Consider the following 25,517-nt stretch of genomic DNA (forward strand, 5'->3'; position numbering starts at 1 on the left):
CTCACATAGCTTCATAGAACTGCTATAGTCTCTGAGCTTCATATCGTTTACCTTTGGAATTTGAAGCGGACATTCCAGACAATTCATATTTTATGAAGCAAGAAATATTGCCTTGATGAAGTTGTAAAATGTTTTTTGTGTCTCAGCCTCAGGTTTTATTAATACAGGATGATCTTATATACATTTAACAGATTCCTGGAACGAAAATTGCTTTTAAAATTAGCTGAGACATGAGCCATCTGAAGTCACTTTGCGAGGACTCGTGTACCTAGAATAAGTCACACTTTCATACTGATGACATTTTCTGGCTGTTTTGTTCAAAGAAGTTTGCAGGTCCTAATTTAGATTTAATGGTTGTTTGGTCGAGGATAACTAACGCTGGTCGGAATCACTTTGTTGCCGTTATGATGTAGCCGCTTCCTGCTGTAACATGCCTAATGACAGGTTTCTCTAGTCTCTGGGACTTCACGAGACTGGGGACATAAAATGGGGGTCTTTCTTCAGATATTATCAAAACCTGAATTATAAGCCAGGTGTTGCCTAATTAACAGCAAGATGAAAGAACAAAAAAGATGCTAATGGCACCGGAGACTTTCATTCACACATTCATTCAGACACTCATTTAGATTTTTGTTAACATACTCATTATTACATATCGATTACAGCAACTTTTAACGTTTAAGATTATCAACATAAAATGAGAACAAGTAGATAAAGTGGTGTGTGGAGACTTGTATCTTATGCTGGGACTGTCAAATAAACCAAGCTTTGTCTCCCTTTAAGGATTATTATCGGAGTGATTTGAGCTTTGTAACAGTAAATATGGTGCTATCTTGTGACACACCCCTGGAATAAAAGGAGAAAATATTGATACATTGATTTTGCTGCCATCAACTTGTATGAAGTGCTTAGAGAGCAACAGGACCCCATTGTTCTCAGAATGCTGATGATGTTGAAACGTGATATTAAGTTTTGAATTTCTTGTTTCAGTATGGATGGTGCTGATCTTTGTTTCGAAGTCGTTAAACGAGCATCGGCAGGATTTGTTTACAGCGAAGCAGTCGCCAGGTAGGTCCAGATGATCTATAGCACTAGTGGCGGCATAACATCATTATTGTTAGTTGAAAACAATGTGGCAACATTAAACAAAATGATTTCACTTCTATTGTGGGAGAATATTATGTTTCATATGACAAAATATTTTAAGAAAAAGACAACGTAAATTCATACTTTAATGTGAATCATGATACCATAGTTGTCGGCATATGTGGATAGGATTTCTTATTTAATTTTAATACAATAAACCGCTTAAAGTAAAAGTGACTCCAAATGCTGGCTGCGAGTCTGAAGAATGTTTTTGTTATAAATGTGTTTGTATCTATTATTTCATCTCTCTGTGTTGGGGAGACCTTGTGACTCCAGCCTGTTTTGGTCATGATCTGTAAACCCGTGAAGATCCGGGTTAGAAGTGATCTTCAGCAACCATGCTTGTCGAAAGTGGCGACAAACGGGATTGGGTGGTCAGGGTCGCTGACTTGCTTGACACATGCCATCATATCCCAATTGCGTAGATCGATGCTCATGATGTCGATCATTGGATTGTCTGGTCCAGACTCGATTATTTACAGACTGAAGCCATATAGCTGGAATATTGCTGAATGTGGGGTTAAACTACAAACTAACAAACAAAATCATGATCTGTGCAGTAATGTAGTATGAGACTGGAACTGGGACGGTGGAGTAGTTCGCTCACTCACTCACTCACTCACTCACACGCACTCACTCACCCAATCACTCACCCACTCACTCACCCACTCGCCCACCCACCCAATCACTCACCCACTCACCCAGTCACTCACCCACTCACCCACCCACAAGTGTGTCTGATGTTCTCCCTTCTACCGACATCCTGTGGTATTGACTCACCAGGAACAGCTGTGGCTCACCAGAACTGTAGGTCTAAGTCACCTGGTGTTGTTGTCACTGTTACATTGTCATTGTTACATTGTTACATTGTCATTGTTACATTGTTATATTGTCATTGTTACATTGTTACACCTGTCTCTCCATTGTAGACTTTAACATTTTCAACAGTTTCTGAATCCACAAAGCCTACGATGCAGATTTTTTTTATTGCCCAACTCTCTAAACCCCAACTCAACTTTTGACAATGTCTGCCCATGGCAGCCATATTGGATCTGTCACTTCTTGTTTCTCAGCCTTTGTTTTGAGAACAAGTCAGATGAGCATGTGTTTTGTAATGATGACATAGTTTATTCTAGTCCCTGGCAAAAATAAGTTGCAAAATATTTTTCTTAAAATAATATCTAAATATATATTTCAAAGTATGTTATTTCAAATAGCAATTTTTGCACAAATGGTAATAAACAACTTTTCCAGAACAAAAGTGTGAATGAATGAATGTCACAGATAAATGAGTTAATTGGTGAGTTTTGTGAAAGGAATTAATATTTAAGTAATCTTTTCTGTAGTAAATAATGTTTTTTACACAAATTCTGGATACCATTATTCATTATGCTACAATCCACTATTTAATATGCTGCAATCCATTATTAAAACTGTCTTATGACCATCCATGTGCCTCTTTCAATAATGTTTAATTCATTCTGTAACTGTTATGGCCTGAGCTGAATATAGACTTATAATGTCGAGTTACCACATAATCATGCCACAGAACTTTATGTCTTCTCCTTGTCAACTTCTTTATGAACTCCCACTGATTAGCTCATATTTGCAGTATTTGTACAGCTGTATCTAGATATGTTTGTCCTTAGAGTGTGTTAGCTCACATAGCTTCATAGAACTGCTATAGTCTCTGAGCTTCATATCGTTTACCTTTGGAATTTGAAGCGGACATTGCAGACAATTCATATTTTATGAAGCAAGAAATATTGCCTTGATGAAGTTGTAAAATGTTTTTTGTGTCTCAGCCTCAGGTTTTATTAATACAGGATGATTTTATATACATTTAACAGATTCCTGGAACGAAAATTGCTTTTAAAATTAGCTGAGACATGAGCCATCTGAAGTCACTTTGCGAGGACTCGTGTACCTAGAATAAGTCACACTTTCATACTGTCTGTTTTGTTCAAAGAAGTTTGCAGGTCCTAATTTAGATTTAATGGTTGTTTGGTCGAGGATAACTAACGCTGGTCGGAATCACTTTGTCCATCTATAAATATTTGTAAAACACAAAATATTACGGATGTCAACTTCTTTATTCTATACACAACGTTTCTGGGCTTTTCCTTGCCCCTTGGTCAGGTGACTGGTAACTAACAGGTATACAGGATATATATACTAGTAATGTACATGAAGGCAGAGTCACCTGACCAAGGGGCAAGGAAAAGCCCAGAAACATTGTGTATAGAATAAAGAAGTTGACATCCGTAATATTTTGTGTTTTACAAATATTTATAGATGGACATATTATAGCTGAATATTGCCAAGTGGGGCTTTGTACAAACAAAATTTACTTCAGCCATCAACAACTTTGTTTTGAGAACTGAGCGCATATCTATGCTTAAGTCCATCCCTGGATTTTCTCGTCTTCACTCAAATATTTACAGCTGATACTGCCAAGTGTGGCTTTAACGAAACAAAATTTACTTAAGCTACGACATTGCTATGAGAACTGTGTTTCAGCGATGATTAATTAGCATGTTCTCTTTATTTGCCCGAAAGAATTACATTTGAAACACAAGCCCATCTGGAGTAATGTTAGTGATGTTTAACGAGAGACAGACATGCTGAACCTCGCGTTACAACATTGCAGAGGGAAAGCCATTTTTACCCTGATGACGTGCGCAACTAATACTGTCTTCCTAACAACCTGACACAAGAGAGACGCTTACAAACTGTGAAACTAAGAGTCTGAACATTAAATGGCAACAGAACCCACTTATCAAACAGAAATATGGCTTTTTTAATGTTGTAGACTTTTGGTCAAACAGAAAGAAAATTGCCAAACAAAGAGCAATTTGAAGAAACGGAAATGCCGTGAACAAAGATAAAAGTAGTTGTCTCGCTTCAGAAATGATGTTTACAGACATTCAACACGCTTTGATAGTTTTTATTCAAGCAAGAGATTAAGTCGTGGGTTTGATGTTTTTGGTGACCAGGAGACTGTGCCCCCAAAAAGAACTAAGTGTTGTTTTGCGCCACAGTCAGGTATGTTCCAGCCAAGTGCCGACAGCCTTTAACAATGAGTCTTGTCCTACCAAACCAGTGATAATACAGTATTCACACTGTGAACAGATGTTTTCATGTTTCAATGATACACGATGAGTGACTGAATGAGTGAATATTAAGAAGGCCACAGGCCTAAAGTACATTATAGATGCAATGTATACAATTCATACAATATACCACGATGTTGCTTGAATATTGCGTTTACCCACCCACTCACTCACTCCTGGCTCACTCCTGACTCATTCACCAACCAGCCCACTCATGCTCCTTCACTCACTCACTCACTCACTCACTCACCCACCCACCCACAAGTGTGTCCGATGTTCTCCCTTCTACCGACATCCTGTGGTATTGCCGACACAAGCGCAACTCCCCCCACTCATGCCGTGCGTGTGATGTGTGTCCGTGTGTATAGGTGTGATGATGAAGCTTTGTTCTCCAGACTGCAAGAACAAATTGCCTTCATAGAAGTAATGAGTTGTCGGAAATTGAAGTCTTGTCTTCCCCTCTCATTGACTATGGCCGTTAATGTCGCTGTGTGCCGCTGATTGTGAAGAGGGTATTGATATCAATTAGGGCGAGTTGGGATGGACGACATAAATCAGTGGATGTGACTGAATACCTTCAGTAGAAGCTGCTTGTCTGACGAACCCTGTTGTGGCAGGACCTATAGTTAATCCAAATCATCTAACATTGCTTATATCTAATGGGTGAAATGTTGCCAGATGTGCAGTTGTAGACCTTGAGTTATACCAGTTATACCAATCATTATCCAACAGCTATACTAATCAGTTATTCAACAGCTATACCAATCAGTTATCCAACATATTCACCAATCAGTTATTAAACAGCTATACCAATCTGTTATCCAACAACTTTACCAATCAGTTATCCAACAGCTATACAAATCTGTTATCCAACAACTATACCAATGAGTTATCCAACACCTATACCTATCCGTTACCCAACAGCTATACTAATCAGCTATACCAATCTGTTATCCAACAGTCCCCCGCCGTGATATTGCTGGAATATTGCTAAAAGCGGCGTAAAACTAAACTCAGTCAGTCAGTCAGTGTTATCCAACAACTTTACCAATCAGTTATCCAATAGCGATACCAATCAGTTATCCAACAGCTATACCAATCAGTTATCCAACAGTTATACCAATCAGTTATCCAACAGCTATACCAATCAGTTATCCAACAGCTATACAAATCTGTTATCCAACAGCTATACCAAGTAGTTATTCAACAGATTTACCAATCAGTTATTCAACAGCTATACCAATCAGTCCAACAGATTTACCCATCAGTTATCCAACATTTCTTTTAAAATATTGGATGCTAGTTGTGAACCTGGAGTGTGGGAGGTCATTGAAAACTGGAATAATGCTCTGGAATTTATTTGGGATGAGTTTCTGATAAATATGTTCATGAAATGGAGTGAGTGAATGAATGATGTTTAATGCTGCAGTCAGAAATATTTCAACCATGTCAGCTTGATGAACGGTCCAGTGGTCCACAGTTTCGTGTACAAACTGTTCGTGTCAGAGAATAACCATCTACTTATCTACCATTCAGTTTCCTTTAGGCATGAAGGCTAAGAAGGATGAAAATCATGAATGAATCAATGAAAATCAGTACCGACACCAGGTGTCAGTAAAACAGGTAAACATGGCCTGGTGTATGGGAGCCTGTCAGGAACCCAGATGATCAAGTGATCGATGGATGCACTGTCAGATGGTGTTTGGGAGTCAGCCAAGTGACCTATCAGTGTGGGATCCATGATTGGGTGTTCTGATGGAAAAACGTAGTTCCGCTTTGACCCTTGTGAAATATTATAGAAAGAATGTTGAGTGGCACTGCATTGCCCAATAAGTGCTACGAAGCAGAATATATATCTTGATTGCGTCAAGGAAGAACATGGAGCCGAGATTTAGAAATGCCCTGGAATGTCCTACACCAACTTCAAGAATATGCTCCCTCACGTTTTGCCTGTATGTCTGACTTGTGAAATATAAACAGACTGGTCAAACGATTGTACAGCACTGAGGATCTAACTGTTCGCTTTTATCAGAAAACTTTGATTGTGTTCACTCCGTGGGGGTGGGTTAGACTTGATCCTTCTGTGAGACAGCCTGATACAGTTAGATGACATGGTGGTGGAGTTTGAGGGTCCTCAGCAACCTTGTCTGTACACACCAGGGCTCTCCACACTGGGCGATACTGATTCCTTAGTTGTGGATAGGTGTGCAGTCTGTGATTTGGGTTTGGTTTTGGTTTGGTTTGGTTTGGTTTCCAGCTATATGGCGGTGGTCTGTATATAATCGAGTTTGGACTAGACAATCCCGTGATCAACACCATTAGCATCAATCTACACAATTGGGATATGATGATGTGTCCACCAAGTCAGCGAGCCTGACCACCCAATCCTGTTAGCCGCCTCTTACAACAAGCATGGGTTCCTGAAGATCAATTCTAACCCGGACCTTCATTGGTTGCAGTCTGTGAATGTACCACGGTCATCAATATATATTTGTATCACCCCAACCTGGATATTGGGCCAGACAAATCAGTGATTGACCGAATGGAGTTGAGGTTGGGGTTGTTGTTGGGGTTTAACGACTTACACAGGATACACAGGTGACCAACCAGTCCAGCTCAGTACAAGCAGTAAAAAATACTTGGGACTTGTCATCACATGTAAATGAGGAAATCTCTCTCCTATGTGAATAATGACAATATTAGCAGCATGCAGTAAATGACAATATTTGATGTCTGCAGTATGCAATAAATAAGAGTGTTTTATGTCTTCAGTATGCAACAAAAGGCAGCATATTTTGTCTGCGCTATGCAATATATAACAGTATTCTATGTCTGAAGTAAGCAGTGAATGACATTGATTTGTGTCTGCTGTATGGAGTAAATGGCTATATTGTATGTCTGCTGTATCGGGGAAATGGCTATATTTTATGTCTGCTGTATGGAGTAAATGGCTATATTTTGTGTCTGCTGTATGGAGTAAATGGCTATATTTTATGTCTTTTATGTCTGCTGTATGGGGTAAATTGCTATATTTTATGTCTGCTGTATGGAGTAAATGGCTATATTTTATGTCTGCTGTATGGGGTAAATGGCTATATTTTATGTCTGCTGTATGGAGTAAATGGCTATATTTTATGTCTGCTGTATGGAGTAAATGGCTATATTTTATGTCTGCTGTATGGAATAAATGGCTATATTTTATGTCTGCTGTATGGAGTAAATGGCTATATTTTATGTCTGCTGTATGGGGTAAATGGCTATATTTTATGTCTGCTGTATGGAGTAATGGCTATATTTTATGTCTGCTGTATGGAGTAAATGGCTATATTTTATGTCTGCTGTATGGAGAAAATGGCTATATTTTATGTCTGCTGTATGCAAAGAATGACAGTATATAAGGTCTGCAGAGTGCAATAAATGACGGTATTTAAGGTCTGCAGAGTGCAATAAATGACGGTATTTAAGGTCTGCAGAGTGCAATAAATGACAGTATTTAAGGTCTGCAGTATACAATTAATTACAGTATTCTATGTTGGCACTATGCAATAAATGCAGCATTTTAGGTCTGAGTATGCAGTAACTGCCAGTATTCTATGTGTGCAATATTCAGTAAATGACAATATTTTATGCCTGCAGTATGCTGTAAATATTTCACACAGGAATCCTGCTGACCTGGCAAATCCACACTGGCCTGGTACAAAACCCCAAATGACCTGCTTTTCCTTTCTGTGGTGCAGTTTGATCTGGGCTAATAATGGACAGATCATGGATATTCATTGCATACTAAACGCGTAAAAAGTTAATGTGGTGTTTTTCAGTTTCTTTGTGATCTGCTTGGAGAGAATTCTTTGATAGTGCCTTAAAAGCTGATGGAGTTAAGCTCTTGTGTTTCAAGCAGGCAGACAATGTTGGGGATGTCGACACAGATAGCAGATCTGATTAGTTGGTCAATAATAAATTAAAGGACATTAAATGCATTAAAAGAAGGTACTTTCCAGACACTAATTTGCCACTGTGAAGACCATGCTCATTTGTGTCACCTGCTGTGATATTGCAGGAATAGTACTGAACGTGACATGAAACTAAAATATACTCTCACTCACTCACTCACTCACTCACTCACTCACTCACTCACTCACTCACTCACTCACTTGTTTCACATGTATCACCTCTGTCTTTGCTCACACATTCAGCTGACTTGCCATAACTTAAATATTGCACTCTGTATTTGTCAGTTATTGCATAGCAAATGTGTAGATGTATTTACAATGGATGACCTCGTTTTCCTCTTGCAGTCATTACATGCGGCAGATCCTGGAGGCGCTGAGATATTGCCATGCCAACCAGATCATACATCGAGACCTCAAACCTCATTGTGTCCTGCTTGCTTCCAAAGAAAATTCAGCACCTGTCAAACTTGGTGGATTCGGGGTCGCTATGCAACTTCCTAAAGATGGCAAAGTTTCTGGAGGTAAGGGACACAACTCTGTATCATTGTTCTGGATACAAGGGAGATAACTGTTTATTTCTTTGTTTGCTCTTGAGACTATGAAGTATCATTATTTACACATGACAGTAGAAATGGTCAAGATTACAGTAAAATGCATGTTCTGATGACTTTGTAAATGAAATTAGGTGAATGTTGAATAAAAAGACAATATGAACACTAGATTCTAGGTGTATATCTCCTTAAAAGCAGAATTATATCGAAGTCATCTGTTACATATATATTACCCATCAAAAGTTTAGACTCACTAGTGTAAATGTAGCCACTTACTTCAGTCAACTGTTCTAAACTTGTTTTTGCAAAATATTCCATTCAGTTTAAAGGTACTGTTTACACATGAACAGATGTATTGTATAACAAATTAACATTGAAAAGATTATTGTCATGAGTTCAGTAAATGATGTGAAAATTGGCGAATTCTGAACAAAACTTTACACCAATACATAGCTGTTCACATGAACGATATTTGCTCATGCTTTTTAGCAATTTGATGCCTGATCCTCGTGCAATTCATCTGCATAAAGTTTGCTGGTGGTTCCCCCAAGTTAGTGGAGAAATTCACCTTCGATGTAACCATACATATACGTAACATATAGTGAGTGTTTTAAGTGAGTCTGAACTTTTGATGGGTAGTCAGTAATAATAACCTCCGCAGCTGCTAACTTGAACATTAACCGAAGACAATGATAATGCTGAATATATATAAACACAAGCACACCTCCCTCATATAGTGTATCATAGAATCGTCTTAGTTTTCATAAAAATTCCCAGATCAATATGCATGATCATATTCGTATTGTATTTGCATGAAGGTTGTTAAGCGTGAATCTCTGGTTCGGTTTACCTGGAGATTCCCCTGAACGTTGTGTTACATTTCAATCTGAACAGGACCCACAACCGATGTGACCTCATGTGACCTCATGTGACCTCATGATCCGTGTACATATAATCTAAGCATCCTGTTAACACCAAGACATTCAGTTAAATTCTCTTCAGACTCTGAAGAACTAAATGCAGGAAAACCCATGCAATTCTAATATATGACGGGTTAAGACTACTGAAGATCAGGAAAATACCAGCTCTTGTTTCTATATCAAGAGAATTTAAGACCTTTTTTTAAACATATGTTCATTACTTGTTTTCTGTAAAATAAGTTCATTTCAGAGGCTATATGTTTGTTTATTGAGTCCTGTTGTTTGATTAACAATTGAAAGTTTCCAAATTTGTATCATTGATCTCTGCAGCTTACTGATATCACACACTTAACTTGTTATTAACGGTGATTTGACTTAGGATAACATTAGTGAAGCTTCTATTTCATAATTAGAAACAAAATTTTGGGCAGTTGTGAGCAGTTTGAAGCTTCTATTTCATAATTAGAAACATACCTGTGGGCAGTTGTATACAGTTTGAAGCTTCTATTTCATAATGACAAACAATCCTATGGGCAATTCTTGGCAATTGGATTCAGTTCATAACTATGTACCTGAGATAACACAATTGGAAATAGAATGGAATTGATATTCCGGTTTTATTAAGTTCCTAGTTGTCGTATGGTATGAATCAGAGGAGGAATATTCCTTACAATGAAAAGTAGAAAATGTCGGCTTTCATAATGTTGGGTACGATTTGATATCGGTGTACACTCGGTCACTGAACAATCAAGCTTCATTATGTCCACTGTAACAGTATTTCTTCCCAGCGGATTTAAAAAAAATCAATACTCACGATGGTGATTATTACACGAGAGAAGAGAGACAAGTATGATCAAGGGGAAGAGTTTCTCGTGAAAAAAGTGAAGTCTCTTGCAGTGTTGCAAGGTTGGATATTTAAACAAAATCTGTTATGTTATATCCTCATAATTATGGCTTTACTGATATTATTGTGTGTGTGATGTGATTGTACAGACTGTCATGCCGCATGGAACCATTCCAGTTCATGCCACCAAAATGGATAAAGTGTACTGAGGATCATGTTTTTGAGGGACAAGTTGTCACTGTGTTTGAACCATTCTACCAGCAACTTTCAAACTTGTTGCAATTCTTATGGAAAATACCAACCAGCTTTTTTAAAAAGCATTCCAATTCTTTAAAAATAAGATTTGACTATGATCATGAAGTTTGGTGGTAGTTATTACAAAAAAATAAATTCAAGTGTAAACATATCTTTAACTAGTGACCCGTGAAGGTCCGGGTTAGAATGTACCTTCAGTAACCCAAGCTCATCGGGATCAGGTGGTCAGGCTCGCTGGCTTGGTTGACACATGGCATCGGTTCCCAATTGTGCAGATCGATGCTCATGCAGTTGATCACTGGATTGTCTGGTCCAGACTCGATTATTTACAGATTGCCGCCATATAGCTGGAAAATTGCTGAGTGTGGCGTAAAACTAAACTCACTCATTCACTCACTTTAACTAGTGTTGTAACAGCATTTATTATAAAAGCACAATGTGGCAGTGATGTATTAACTATAATAGCACAACGTGGCAGTGATGTATTAACTATGATATCACAATGTGGCAGTGATGTATTAACTATAATAGCACAACGTGGCAGTGATGTATTAACTATGATAGCACAATGTGGCAGTGATGTATTAACTATAATAGCACAATGTGGCAGTGATGTATTAACTATGATAGCACAATGTGGCAGTGATGTATTAACTATGATAGCACAATGTGGCAGTGATGTATTAACTATGATAGCACAATGTGGCAGTGATGTATTAACTATGATAGCACAATGTGGCAGTGATGTATTAACTATGATAGCACAATGTGGCAGGCAGTATTAACTATGTATTAATGTGGCTATGTATTAACTATGATAGCACAATGTGGCAGTGATGTATTAACTATGATAGCACACAATGTGGCAGTGATGTATTAACTATGATAGCACAATGTGGCAGTGATGTATTAACTATGATAGCACAATGTGGCAGTGATGTATTAACTATGATAGCACAATGTGGCAGTGATGTATTAACTATGATAGCACAATGTGGCAGTGATGTATTAACTATAATAGCACAATGTGGCAGTGATATATTAACTATGAAATGTGGCAGTGATGTATTAACTATGATAGCACAATGTGGCAGTGATGTATTAACTATGATAGCACACAATGTGGCAGTGATGTATTAACTATAATAGCACAATGTGGCAGTGATGTATTAACTATAATAGCACAATGTGGCAGTGATGTATTAACTATGATAGCACAATTAACTGTGGCAGTGATGTATTAACTATAATAGCACAATGTGGCAGTGATGTATTAACTATGATAGCATAATGTGGCAATGATGTAACTAGTGATGTATTAACTATAATAGCAACAATGTGGCAGTGATGTATTAACTATGATAGCACAATGTGGCAGTGATGTATTAACTATAATAGCACAATGTGGCAGTGATGTATTAACTATAATAGATGTGGCAGTGATGTATTAACTATGATAGCACAATGTGGCAGTGATGTATTAACTATAATAGCACAATGTGGCAGTGTATTAACTATGATAGCTATAATGTGGCACATGTATTAACTATGATAGCACAATGTGGCAGTGATGTATTAACTATAATAGCACAATGTGGCAGTGATGTATTAACTATGTAGCACAATGTGGCAGTGATGTATTAACTATAATAGCATAATGTGGCAGTGATGTATTAACTATAATAGCACAATGTGGCAGTGATGTATTAACTATAATAGCACAAATGATGTATTAACTATATGTATTAATGTGGCAGTGATGTAATATAATAGCATAATGTGGCAGTGATGTATTAACTATGATAGCACAAATGTGGCAGTGATGTATTAACTATGATAGCACAATGTGGCAGTGATGTATTAACTATAATAGCACAAATGTGGCAGTGATTAACTATTAACTATAATATAATAGCACAATGTGGCAGTGATGTATTAACTATAATAGCACAATGTGGCAGTGATGTATTAACTATAATAGCATAATGTGGCAGTGATGTATTAACTATGATAGCACAATGTGGCAGTGATGTATTAACTATGATAGCACAATGTGGCAGTGATGTATTAACTATAATAGCATAATGTGGCAGTGATGTATTAACTATAATAGCATAATGTGGCAGTGATGTATTAACTATGATAGCACACAATGTGGCAGTGATGTATTAACTATAATAGCACAATGTGGCAGTGATGTATTAACTATAATAGCACAATGTGGCAGTGATGTATTAACTATGATAGCAATAGCAATGTGGCGGTGATGTATTAACTATGATAGCACACAATGTGGCAGTGATGTATTAACTATAATAGCACAATGTGGCAGTGATGTATTAACTATAATAGCATAATGTGGCAGTGATGTATTAACTATGATAGCACAATGTGGCAGTGATGTATTAACTATAATAACACAATGTGGTAGTGATGTATTAACTATTATGACACAATGTGGCAGTGATTCATAAAAAATAACAGCACAATATGTATTTACTACAATAGCATTACAATGTGTGGATTTTGTGGTATTGACTATACAAGGTATTGACTATACAAGGTATTGACTATAAGATGTATTGATACTATTATTTAACAATGTGGAAGTGTTTGTATTCAACATTATAACACAGCAATCTACCAATGATATATTGAATACCACAGTGCAGCAATGAATAAAAGCTGTATTGAATATCATAGTACAACAATTGATTGGACATTATAGCACAAGAAGTTAGTTATGTTGTATTGAATAAATAGCATAACATTGTATTGAACATTATAGCATAACAGTTTAGCAATGTATTGAATATAACAACACAGGAATGCATTAGATATTAAAACACAACAATGTAATGAACATAATACCTTGAATTATTTGTTATGTTGTATTGAATATCACAGCACAACAAATGTTTTATTGAATGCTATAGCACAACAATGTGTTGAACATTTGTATTGACTATTATACCACAACAATGTTGTATTGACTTATAATTACAGCACAACAATGTTGTATTGACTATTACACCATAACAATGTTGTATTGACTATTACACCACAGCAATGTTGTATTGACTATTATAGCACAACAATGTTGCATTAACTATTATTCCACAACAATGTTGTATAGACTATTACACAACAGCAATGTTGTATTGACTATTACGCCACAACAATGTTGTATTGTCTATTATAGCACAACAATGTTGTATTGAATAATATAGCACAACAATGTTGTATTGGCTATTACAGCACAACAATGTTATATTGACTATTACAGCACAACAATGTTGTATTGACTATTATAGCACAACAATGTTATATTGACTATTATAGCACAACAATGTCATATTGACTATTACAGCACAACAATGTTGTATTGACTATCATACCACAACAATGTATTGACTATTATAGCACAACAATGTTGTATTGACGATTATACCACAAGAATTTTGCATGTGCATGTGTTGACCCTGATGTTGGTGGTTGCAGACTCTCCGTTAGAGGTTGATGTTGAACCCCTGTTAGACTTACGAGATGATGTAGTGGGTAAGAGGGCTTCCTTTGCCACTAGACTACTAGAGTAACCTCCCTTTGTTCTCACACTACTAACACAGATAGATGTTGTGTTCATAAATTTCTGATCTGCAGCAGCACAGGTGGCAATGGGATTTCTGGCACTGCAAGATTCAGTGCAGAGTTGCTTCCCTTAGCCGTGCCAGGAAGTGCTGGTTCTGATTATGATCCTTGATTGTAAGAACCACCATTGTGCTTATGTGAGTAGGTTTTACTCCTATACTGCCAGTCGATGCAGTGTCTAGGTTTGTATGTGTGAAAGTAGCCAACAAGATACATTGTCATGTCCTGGATTTAATTCACTTGTACCAGAGACCATATACACAGACATTTTGCATGGACTGTCGATTCTATTACAAGCTGGTGCCTTTCCTTTTATTGCTGTTCAGTGACTTTAAACATATTTTTAAATTTGATTTATCTCATTCAGGATTATGTTTTAGCTAATCATTTTGAGTTTGTTGGTATCTCTTGATGTTTTGAACATGATAACATTTTTAAATGCTGCAATTTGTTTTATTGATAATTCTAAAGAGATCTATAATCCAGTTATACTTTTTATTTTAACATGTTGGCATAGATTGATATGTTTAAAAAACATTTGAAGATCAAGTTCATTGTATTAGTAAGAACAGTTTCTTTTAACATTTATGGCTGAGTTTATATAGTCATCTATCTATTTCCACCACTAACATTCCACTACATGCCTTCTATACACATCCCCATGTCCGTCAAACCATCTTACATGTATCAAAAGCAAAGGTATCAGGATATAATTAAATATTGGTGATATACCTTGAGGCATAACATGGTCTTGAGACCTGTTGGTCGTCCGTGGAATTCCAAGGTAGGAAAAGTGTTTCCAGTGAAAGTGATATGTTACAATGTGTCCTCAGAACCTCTGGGAGAAAGAATGACCTTAACCTCCAGGTTTAATGGTGAGTTACGTTTTACACCGCACTCAGCAATATTCTAGCAATATCACGGCGGGGGACACCAGAAATGGGCTTCACATATTGTACCCATGTGGGGAATCGAACCCGGGTCTTCAGCGTGATGAGCAAACGCTTTAACCACTAGGCTACCCCACCGCCCCTCCAGGTTTAATGGTCTGTTTACTCACTCATGCACCTCACTGGGTGGAGTCTGTTTACTCACTCATGCACCTCACTGGGTGGAGTCTGTTTACTCACTCATGCACCTCACTGGGTGGAGTCTGTTTACTCACTCATGCACCTCACTGGGTGGAGTCTGTTTACTCACTCATGCTCATGCACCTCACTGGGTGGAGTCTGTTTACTCACTCATGCACCTCACTGGGTGGAGTCTGTTTCACTGCACCTCACTGCAGTCTGTTTACTCACTCATGCACCTCACTGGGTGGAGTCTGTTTACTCACTCATGCACCTCACTGGGTGGAGTCTGTTTACTCACTCATGCACCTCACTGGGTGGAGTCTGTTTACTCACTCATGCACCTCACTGGGTGGAGTCTGTTTACTCACTCATGCACCTCACTGGGTGGAGTCTGTTTACTCACTCATGCACCTCACTGGGTGGAGTCTGTTTACTCACTCATGCACCTCACTGGGTGGAGTCTGTTTACTCACTCATGCACCTCACTGGGTGGAGTCTGTTTACTCACTCATGCACCTCACTGGGTGGAGTCTGTTTACTCACTCATGCACCTCACTAGGTGTAGTCTGTTTACTCACTCATGCACCTCACTAGGTGGAGTGAGTGAGTGAGTATGGTTTTATGCAGCTTTTAGCAATATTCAAGCAATATCATGGCGGGGGACAACAGAAATGGGCTTCACATGTTGTACCCAAGTGGGGAATCGAACCTGGATATTCCTCATGACAACTGGGCACTTGAACCATTAGGCTACCCCACTGCCCCTCACTTGAAGGAGGAAGACTACCTCACCAATGTGAAGTGCCAGTATTCTGAAATCACAGCCAACAAACCACCTATAACTATCATTTTGCATAATTTTTGCCTCTGTTTAATTTTATTAATATATAGATTAGTAAACTATTAACACATTTTTGTTTTGCTTCAAACATATTTTTAAAAAATCACACTCTGAGATTTTGTTTTGCATGATTCCCAATTGTGTTATGATCTTTTTCTATTGCAAGACTTTGTGTTTTGTCACAGTGGATCTAAAATCCATTATATCATATTTTTTTCTGTTTGTTTCATGATAATTGATATTCAGGCCAGACCAATTTTATTTCTTGTTTTACAGATTTTTGTCCTGAAAAACGTAAAGGCAGGAGGGAAAAAAAATAAAATATAATCACCAGTCAAAGTAATATTCCTTCTAAATGCTAAAAGTATTTTACTTTTGGCAATTTATGAAGTGTATATGGGGGGAAAAACAATCTAAAAAACAAATTCTTGTAAGTTTACATTTTGGGCCAATAAAAACATTAAGATTTTATTTTTTGAGCGGGAAAATTAATTATTATTTTTTCTTATTCTTGAAAAAATACAACCGGCGGGTCCGTAAAACAAGAAATAAAATTGGTCTGGCCTCAGGTAAAAATAACAAAGTTTTGTTTTTCTGAAAGTGACTACAGATTGAATATGTTTCTGTCTGTAGGGCGAGTGGGTACGCCCCAGTACATGGCACCGGAGGTGGTCAAGCGGGAACTCTACGGGAAGCCAGTGGACATGTGGGGGGCTGGCGTCATGTTATTCATCCTTCTCGGTGGTTATCCCCCTTTCTGTGGGTCCAAAGAGAGGCTTTTTGATCTTATACTCAAAGGCAGCTATCATGTAAGTAGAATGTGATGGAAACTTGGACTTAAACATTTTTTTCTGATTTTTAAAGTTAATCTGTTTGATGTCTTCCTGAACCATTTTTGGTTAGACCAATTTTGGGAGATCATTTCAGGTTTTCGGCAACCCATGCTAAGAGGCAACGAACAGGATCGGATGGTCAGGTTCACTGACTTGGCTGTCATGGGTCATGGTATCCCAATTACTTAGATTGATGCTCATTATGCTGATCACTGGATTGTCTGGTCCCGACTTGATTATTTACAGACTGCCACCATTATGCTGTAATATTGCTGAGTGTGGCGTTAAACATCATACAAAACAAAAAACAAAACCTTTTTGGTGACAAAACGAAAAGCTGTCATGCATTCCTGCTTCAGCCTCATTCCCAGATTTAGTGGTATAATTTGTGAGAACACCAGTAGGGTGATCATTGTGAATATCTCCACTTTGAGCAGCTCAGTGACTGCCTCTGTGGTCTAATGGATAGAGTGTCTGCTTGAAGAAGCGAAAGTCGGGGTAGAATCCCCAACCACTTGATACAATTAAAGGATGGTACATGTTGTTTCCATGCCTGGCGGTCAGCTGAGGGGATGGTCTGGAGTTTGTATAACCAGGCAAAATGGAATTAACAACTTGATATAAATCTAAGTTCAGTTTAGAAGAGGGAATGTACTGGAAAGTGCACTGACCAGTGTAACCAACATTTTATCAGTTCATTTCTTTTGTGAATAACAATATTCATGTGTGGAAATACCTCAGGTGACATCAGTAAACTGTGTTATACATAAATGTGAAACTGTGTTATACATAAATGTGACATTAGTAAACTGTGTTATACATAGATGTGACATTAGTAAACTGTGTTATACATAGATGTGACATCAGTAAACTGTGTTATACATAGATGTGACATCAGTAAACTGTGTTATACATAGATGTGAAACAGTTATCCAGTTATGTACAAGTGTAAATCCATCCATAGTTTAGAGCAATACAATAACCAACACACAGACACACACACTAGCACACACTAGCACACTCTAGTGTTGGGAATTGGTTAATATATCATAATTGATGATTGGTTCATTACAACCGTTCAATCATCGAAAATAAATGGTTAGCGTCTTTTATCAAATTTTCCTTGTTCTGTTTGTTGATGCACAAAAAATAAAGAAAAATCATGTAGTTCTTTCAGGGGTTTTTTCAAATTGCACAAAATGCATCTTTAAAGGATGATTAGTATGTCAGGAACATAAATTTCTAGGAGTCTTAAAGATAGTTTCAATCATGACATGGAACGAGCTTGTAGTGCTTATGAAATGTAACAGGCAAAACCAGCCATGTGAAAAGATTGTTATTGCAAACAAGTGTTCCAAAATTGTTTGTGTTCGATTATGAGAAAACATGATTGATTGCTTGGTTGTTTAGCCATTGCGACCAATCTTTGATTATTTCAATTAATTGGACCACCACCATCACACTCACATTCTCTCTTCTTCTCTCAAGTAATTCTCTCTCACCTCACTCATCTCACTCACTCTCACTCTCTCATTCTCACTCTCACTCTCTCACTCACGCACACTCTCTGACCAGAAGGTGCTCACATCATGGTTCAGTGTCTGATCAGTGCTGGTAGACTGGCCCTGTCTTCATATTTCAGACTGCTCAACGGAGCGAAAATAATGCTTGCATTTTCTTAATTGAACAGAGCTAAACTCAACGATCAGGCAATACCATTGATTTGAGCACATTTAGGTAGCCAAGTGGTTGAGATGTTCAGGTTATTTTTCTGTGAACTCACATTCTGTCCATTCTGGGAGTATGTCGCTCAAAACTGATTCAGTCTAGGTGGTCAGGTTTGGTAACTTGGTTTATACATGTGTTTGGCTCCTGATTGTGGGATCGTTTACATTTGTCTGGATTAAATTTACAATCCACTAGCCCTGGCTAATGACATAGCTGTTAGAGATCAATAATCGTAAACTAAATACCAATTGATTATCAATAAAAATCAGAGACATAACTTTGGGCAAAATGCCAGAAATGTCTAAAAGAAATGAATATATTTCACATCACTGGTGGTCAAGATCAGTTGTACAGTTCATCCAAGACAGTCTAGTTCCAAGCATGAATTTGGCTCGTTCTATGCTTCAGTATATCTTAAAGCGTTCGCTCGTCACGCCTAAATCCCGGGTACGATTCCCCACATGGGTACAATGTGTAAAGCCCATTTCTGGTGTCCCTCGCCGTGATTTTGCTGGAACATTGCTAAAAGCAGCATAAAACTCAACTCACTCACTCATGTTATGACATTAAGAACATTGTGTGTTTTGATTAAGTTCTCAATGTTTATCATGTTGCTATGGTTACAGATGAGACCCAAACAATGGAGCTGTATATCGGAAGGAGGCAAAGATTTAGTTACACAGCTGTTACATCTTGACCCAGAGAAGAGAATCACCATTGACGATGCCTTGGAACATCCCTGGATAAAGGTAAGAGTTATCTCCCTTACACCAGTTATCGTTCAGGTTGTGTTTCAAACTGGCATTTCAAAGTCTCAAGTGTTAGGAATTTTTTTCCCTGTTAATGTTGAAACAAATGAAGAATCTGATACTTCTCACTCACTCACTCACTCACTCACTCACCACATGTTATTTCCAAGAAACAATGTACTTCATCATTTTTCCATACAATCTCCAAGTTCTTAAGAAACAGTTTTAATGCTTCACCATTTTGCAAAATGCATCTTCCATATCTTAAAACTGAAAACCTTATGATGAATTTTAATGAATATGGTTTGTTTTTTTGGATGTTAGTGGTATTTTGTTGAATTTTGTTAGATGAGATTATCAATATCCTGAACAGTTTATAGGGAATATTGACATTTTCCTTTAAAGCAATAAACTTCATGAATTATCTGTTGCATGCTGAGTGGAAATAACCTAATATTGGCTTCAAAACTTTCACTCACAAATGGCGGACTGTTTTCTGTTGTTACTGGCTTGTGTTGCACTACAACACTGCATAGTGTCACTATCATTAAAAGTTTGACACAGTTCACTATTTGTTACGAGGGAGGAGTGCAGGGAAAGGGACAGCCAGTTGTTAGAGAAGCAAGTGCCGACAGCGTTATTTATTCATTAACCTGTGCTGTGCCGTCTCCATCCGTTCTCTCACACCTGGCTGTTCCTTTCTCTGCACTCCGCCCTCGTAACAAATAGTGAACTGTGTCGATATTTTAATGATAGTTTGTTAAACAACTTTTTTATTTTTAGGACATAAATTCTGCAAAAACCTCACAGAGTTGGTCTGAGGTTTTGATTATGATCAGAGTTTCATTGAGTATTTTATGTTTATTAGTTTTCGAGTTAGACTGCAATTAGGTCCGCTTTTGAGCCAAACGGACTATAAAGTGAACGAGCATGTTACCAGGCTTGTTGTCAGCTATAGTGGTTGTATTTACGTGACTTGGTGCTGATTGTCAGCCTCTGAGAGATAAACCCCTGTCCACCTTGTGCTCTTATATAAACCTGGTGTATTCCTTGTGTGTACCCAATGTGTGTCTCACTTGTACCCTGTGTTTACCTCGCATGTACCATGTGAGTTGCCTATGTGTACCTCATGTGTACCCCATTCTATTTTATCTGTATCTTTGTTTCAGGATAAGAAAATAACACCAAAAGTTCACCTGCATGAAACAGTGGAAGCATTAAAAAAGTTCAACGCAAGAAGAAAATTAAAGGTGACATATCTGGGTGTTTCAAGCTATGACATATTGGTAGTCAGTGTGTACCTGTGCCATCTGTTGGGTATTTTATGAGAGTTTCAAGCTATTACATATTGGTAATCAGTGTGTACCTGTGCCATCTGTTGGGTATTTAATGAGTGTTTCAAGCTATTACATATTAGTAATCAGTGTGTACCTGTGCCATCTGTTGGGTATTTTATGGGTGTTTCAAACTATTACATATTAGTAATCAGTGTGTACCTGTGCCATCTGTTGGGTATTTTATGGGTGTTTCAAGCTATTACATATTGGTAATCAGTGTGTACCTGTGCCATCTGTTGGGTATTTTATGGGTGTTTCAAGCCATTACATATTGGTAATCAGTGTGTACCTGTGCCATCTGTTGGGTATTTTATGAGTGTTTCAGTGTGTACCTGCATCTGTTGGGTATTGAGTGTTTCATATATTGGTAATCAGTGTGTACCTGTGCCATCTGTTGGGTATTTTATGAGTGTTTCAAGCAATTACATATTGGTAATCAGTGTGTACCTGTGCCATCTGTTGGGTATTTTATGAGTGTTTCAAGCCATTACATATTGGTAATCAGTGTGTACCTGTGCCATCTGTTGGGTATTTTATGAGTGTTTCAAGCTATTACATATTGGTAATCAGTGTGTACCTGTGCCATCTGTTGGGTATTTTATGAGTGTTTCATGCTATTACATATTGGTAATCAGTGTGTACCTGTGCCATATGTAGGGTATTTTATGAGTGTTTCAAGCTATTACATATTAGTAATCAGTGTGTACCTGTGCCATCTGTTGGGTATTTTATGAGTGTTTCAAGCTATTGCATATTGGTAATCAGTGTGTACCTGTGCCATCTGTTGGGTATTTTATGAGTGTTTCAAGCTATTGCATATTGGTAATCAGTGTGTACCTGTGCCATCTGTTGGGTATTTTATGGGTGTTTCATGCTATTACATATTGGTAATCAGTGTGTACCTGTGCCATCTGTTGGGTATTTTATGAGTGTTTCAAGCTATTACATATCGGTAATCAGTGTGTACCTGTGCCATCTGTTGGGTATTTTATGAGTGTTTCAGTGTGTGTTTGGGTGTTTCATGCTGGTTTTCACCTGATATTCAGACCCATACCAGGACATGTACAGTGTGGCATCATGTAATAATAAAATTATAAATATGTCATTTAAACATTATGTTTAAACATTATTTGTGGATTGTCAAGAGTTGACATTCTGGTTTGTTGGCAGGGTGCTATCATGGCTGCAGTTTCTAGTTCGAAGTGGACCAACTTTTACAATGATCCAACTCCCACAGAAGAAAATAGCGAAGAAGAAGTCACATCTGCAGGTGAATGCCTCATACTTACTGACACTGATATGACGTGGGCAACCTTTAGGGGTGACTATTGAGGGGCCAACAACAGTTTGCAATAGCGATAGTCTGTTGCAACCTACTATTGCGACCAACTATTGCAATAGTCTTTTTCTCCTTTAATTGTCTCATTTGAAGTCATTTCCCAAATGAGTGCATAGTTTATAAATAAGAACAAGTAGTTTCAATCTCTTTTAAAAACTGACAAGACACGTGAAACCCAGATCAAGTAAACAGTTAAAATATAAACTCAATGAAGCTGCAAGTCTGCAACCAAACCTTCCTGTATTTTGCTCTAGGCATTTATCAATGGAAGTTAATTGCTAAACTATGGATAGTCACACATACTATGGATGCATCAATTGTTTTTCGTTTCTACCATCAATTAATTGTTATCGGAGACTCAACAATTCCAATGCATCGATAGTTCGATGAATCGTTACAGCTCAAGTAACCATACTCGTAATGAGATGTGGTCGAACAAGGAAGTAGATATTCAGGTGAGGCACAGGTGGGTGTCCGAAGCTCTGTGAGTCTTTGTTCAGAGTTGTGTCTCTATGGCATCTACAACTGTAGTAGAAAACCAATTGATTACAACTAAAAGGAACCGCATTCTTTTGCACCTGAAAAAAGTCCAAGTCACTTTCCAATTAATATATTTTGCTATTGATGAATTAAAAAAGTCTTGGCTGTAAGGGGAAATAACTCTGTTGACAGCTGTGTCCCAGGTCCTCGACTCACTGGAGGACATCGAGTGTTTGGCTGACTGTACAGAGGAGGAGAAAGACTTCTTTGAAAGCGTCTTCCAAGATACAAAAATACATTCTCTTCTTGAGGTAAGGCATCTATGAATCATCTCTTTTAGAAAGATAGTGGAACATTTCATTGCTGATTTTCAAATATTTTCGATATCTCTTGGAGTGGGCTTCTGTACTGTTTCTGTACGCAGTACGGACTCCATGATTAAGGAGTGTTATGCTACCCAGTATTCTGTTCCTTGGCACTTCATGTGTTGTCATGTTATGTTTGTGTGAGTTATTTTCTACCCAAAAGAGTTCATCTGGTCATTGCCTGTAGTCATTTGCTGTTATTTGGCACTGCCATAGCCAGTGTACCCGTTTCTTGTTTATGTATGCCAGTCCATGTTTAACCCACTTTGACAGGAGTTATAGACATTTGGATTTCAGGACCAGCTAAAACAAGAAACAACATTTCATCCAAGACATAGTTGTATGGGTGTCGATTAACTAGCATGTCACAAAGCAACAGAAATTGCTTGTGAAATATGGATAGTGGCAACATGCCTCTCAATATTTACATCTGGATGCACTCCAGTTCCCAACTTACATCCAGGCTGCTGTGAAGCAAGGGAGATAATCCTTATACGCTTCTCAATATTTATAACTGGATGCACTCAACAAACTAAGTTCCCCTTTCGACTATTGCCTTTCTCCTCTGCTACCCCCTCTCCCTTTCTGTCACCCCTCCTACCTACCCCCCTCACCTTCCTACCCCTCTCACCCCCTCCTCCCCATCTCTTGTGTGCCCCTTCTTCTCCCCTCCTACCATCTCTCAACCATCCCCATCTCTCACTCCCTCCTACCCTCTCCTACCTATCTCCCTCCTACCTCTCCCATCTCTTCACCCTACCCCTCTCATCTCTCACCCTTCCTACTCCCATCCCTCTCCCCTCCTACCCTTCCTACCCATCTCTCACCCCCACCCACCCCTCTTACCCCTCCCAATCTCTTCCCCTCCACCCCCTTCCATGTCTGACCCATTTCCCCTTCCCCTAGATGATCAGGACATTCAGTTATTCATGTGTGGCATAAGCTTAAACTGACAACTATATTTCAGCAGCCAGGAGAAGAAGCCTTTTATTACATCATTGACATTAATATGGCTTGTCAATATTTATATGTTTCTTTCAGCATCAGCTCATGTATCAGGTGTGTATCAGGTGTGTTTGACGCAATTACCTGTACATTCATATGATCAACATACCGTCCAATTGTGTGACGTTTTTTTACAGCAACACTGAAATACTAGCCAGCATGACACACTGAAAATAATTTTTCCATTATTCATAGCAGGAAAAAGAATTTTTGGAAGATGTTCTGGAAGATACAAAACTTCACGCTCTTTTATCTGTGAGTACAGGTGCATCATGGGAGTTTACGTTTGTTAGCATTAGTTATGTATTTTGGTAACATTTTACTATTTGACCCTGTGTGGAGATGTCTCTATATATTTCCAGTTTTAGATGACCCATATTTTGTTGCTAATATGACCCAGTTCTCCGAGTTACTTTGGGACCTCAGCTGCCCTGACATAGCGTTCAGTAGTAGGACATCGTCTTCAGCATGGTCATCAACATCATCGTCAACATCATCGTCAACACTAGGACATTACTTCACCCATTCACTTACTCATGTATTGATTTGTTCATGCAGACCCGAGAAGTTCCGGGCTAGAATTGATCTTCATCAACCCATACAGTTGTAAGAGACGACTATAATGGGATTTATAATTCAGGCTTAGTGACTAGGTTGACACATGCCATCGTATCCCAATTGCGTAGATCTGTGCTCATGCTGTTGATCACTGGATTGTCTAGTCCAGACTCGATTGTTTACAGACTGCTGCCATATAGCTGGAATATTGCTGAGTGCAGCATTAAACAACAAACAAACATGTGAGGACCGCTGTTGAGATTGAATGGTTGATTTACAGATCAAGGCTTAAACAGACAGCCATAAATGACCTCAAGTCTACAGCAAATGTTGTTAAATATTCTCAAATAGGTATCACAAATTTCCGAATTGATAATATCTTCTGTTATGTTATGGCTGCGGTAATTTGTATTGCACTGATCAATTTTGGCAAAATAATGCTGCATTTCGAGTCGTGGATAATTCTCCAGGGCCACAACAAGCAGCTTCTTGTGGATGCTACAAGTGGAAAAGTCTTTAATCTGTGTCAGGGTGTACATCCTCTGACACTAATTAGTGGGTAGCCTTGTCATGCTCATTGATGAAGGACCAGGTTTGATTCCCTAGATGGTCACAACGATTGAGGAGCATTTCTGGTGCCGCCATGTTCTCTTTGTTTTTTTGGGGATGGTGTTTTTTTCTGAGACAGAAAATTTTTACTTTTAGCACTGTTGGACAAACTATGTGTCTCGTTCAACAAAACTGCCGGGGCGGTGGGGTAGCCTAATGGTTAACGCGTAGGC

At 38.2% G+C, this 25,517-nt stretch overlaps 1 protein-coding gene across 1 annotated transcript in view; it reads left to right on the forward strand.

Moving 5' to 3' along the window:
• LOC124277313 (peripheral plasma membrane protein CASK-like) overlaps positions 1 to 25,517 on the forward strand; it is a 400,363-nt gene that overhangs the window by 128,746 nt on the left and 246,100 nt on the right. Inside the window, 8 exon segments of the mRNA XM_046712965.1 lie at positions 991 to 1,068; positions 8,555 to 8,730; positions 14,281 to 14,337; positions 16,975 to 17,150; positions 19,529 to 19,651; positions 20,821 to 20,901; positions 22,159 to 22,258; positions 23,000 to 23,118. Of these exon segments, the coding sequence (XP_046568921.1) occupies positions 991 to 1,068; positions 8,555 to 8,730; positions 14,281 to 14,337; positions 16,975 to 17,150; positions 19,529 to 19,651; positions 20,821 to 20,901; positions 22,159 to 22,258; positions 23,000 to 23,118 (910 nt within the window).

This window comes from Haliotis rubra, unplaced genomic scaffold (assembly GCF_003918875.1).
Source record: "Haliotis rubra isolate DU_JTF1 unplaced genomic scaffold, ASM391887v1 Scf22, whole genome shotgun sequence".
NCBI classification, from domain to species: Eukaryota; Metazoa; Mollusca; class Gastropoda; order Lepetellida; family Haliotidae; genus Haliotis; species Haliotis rubra.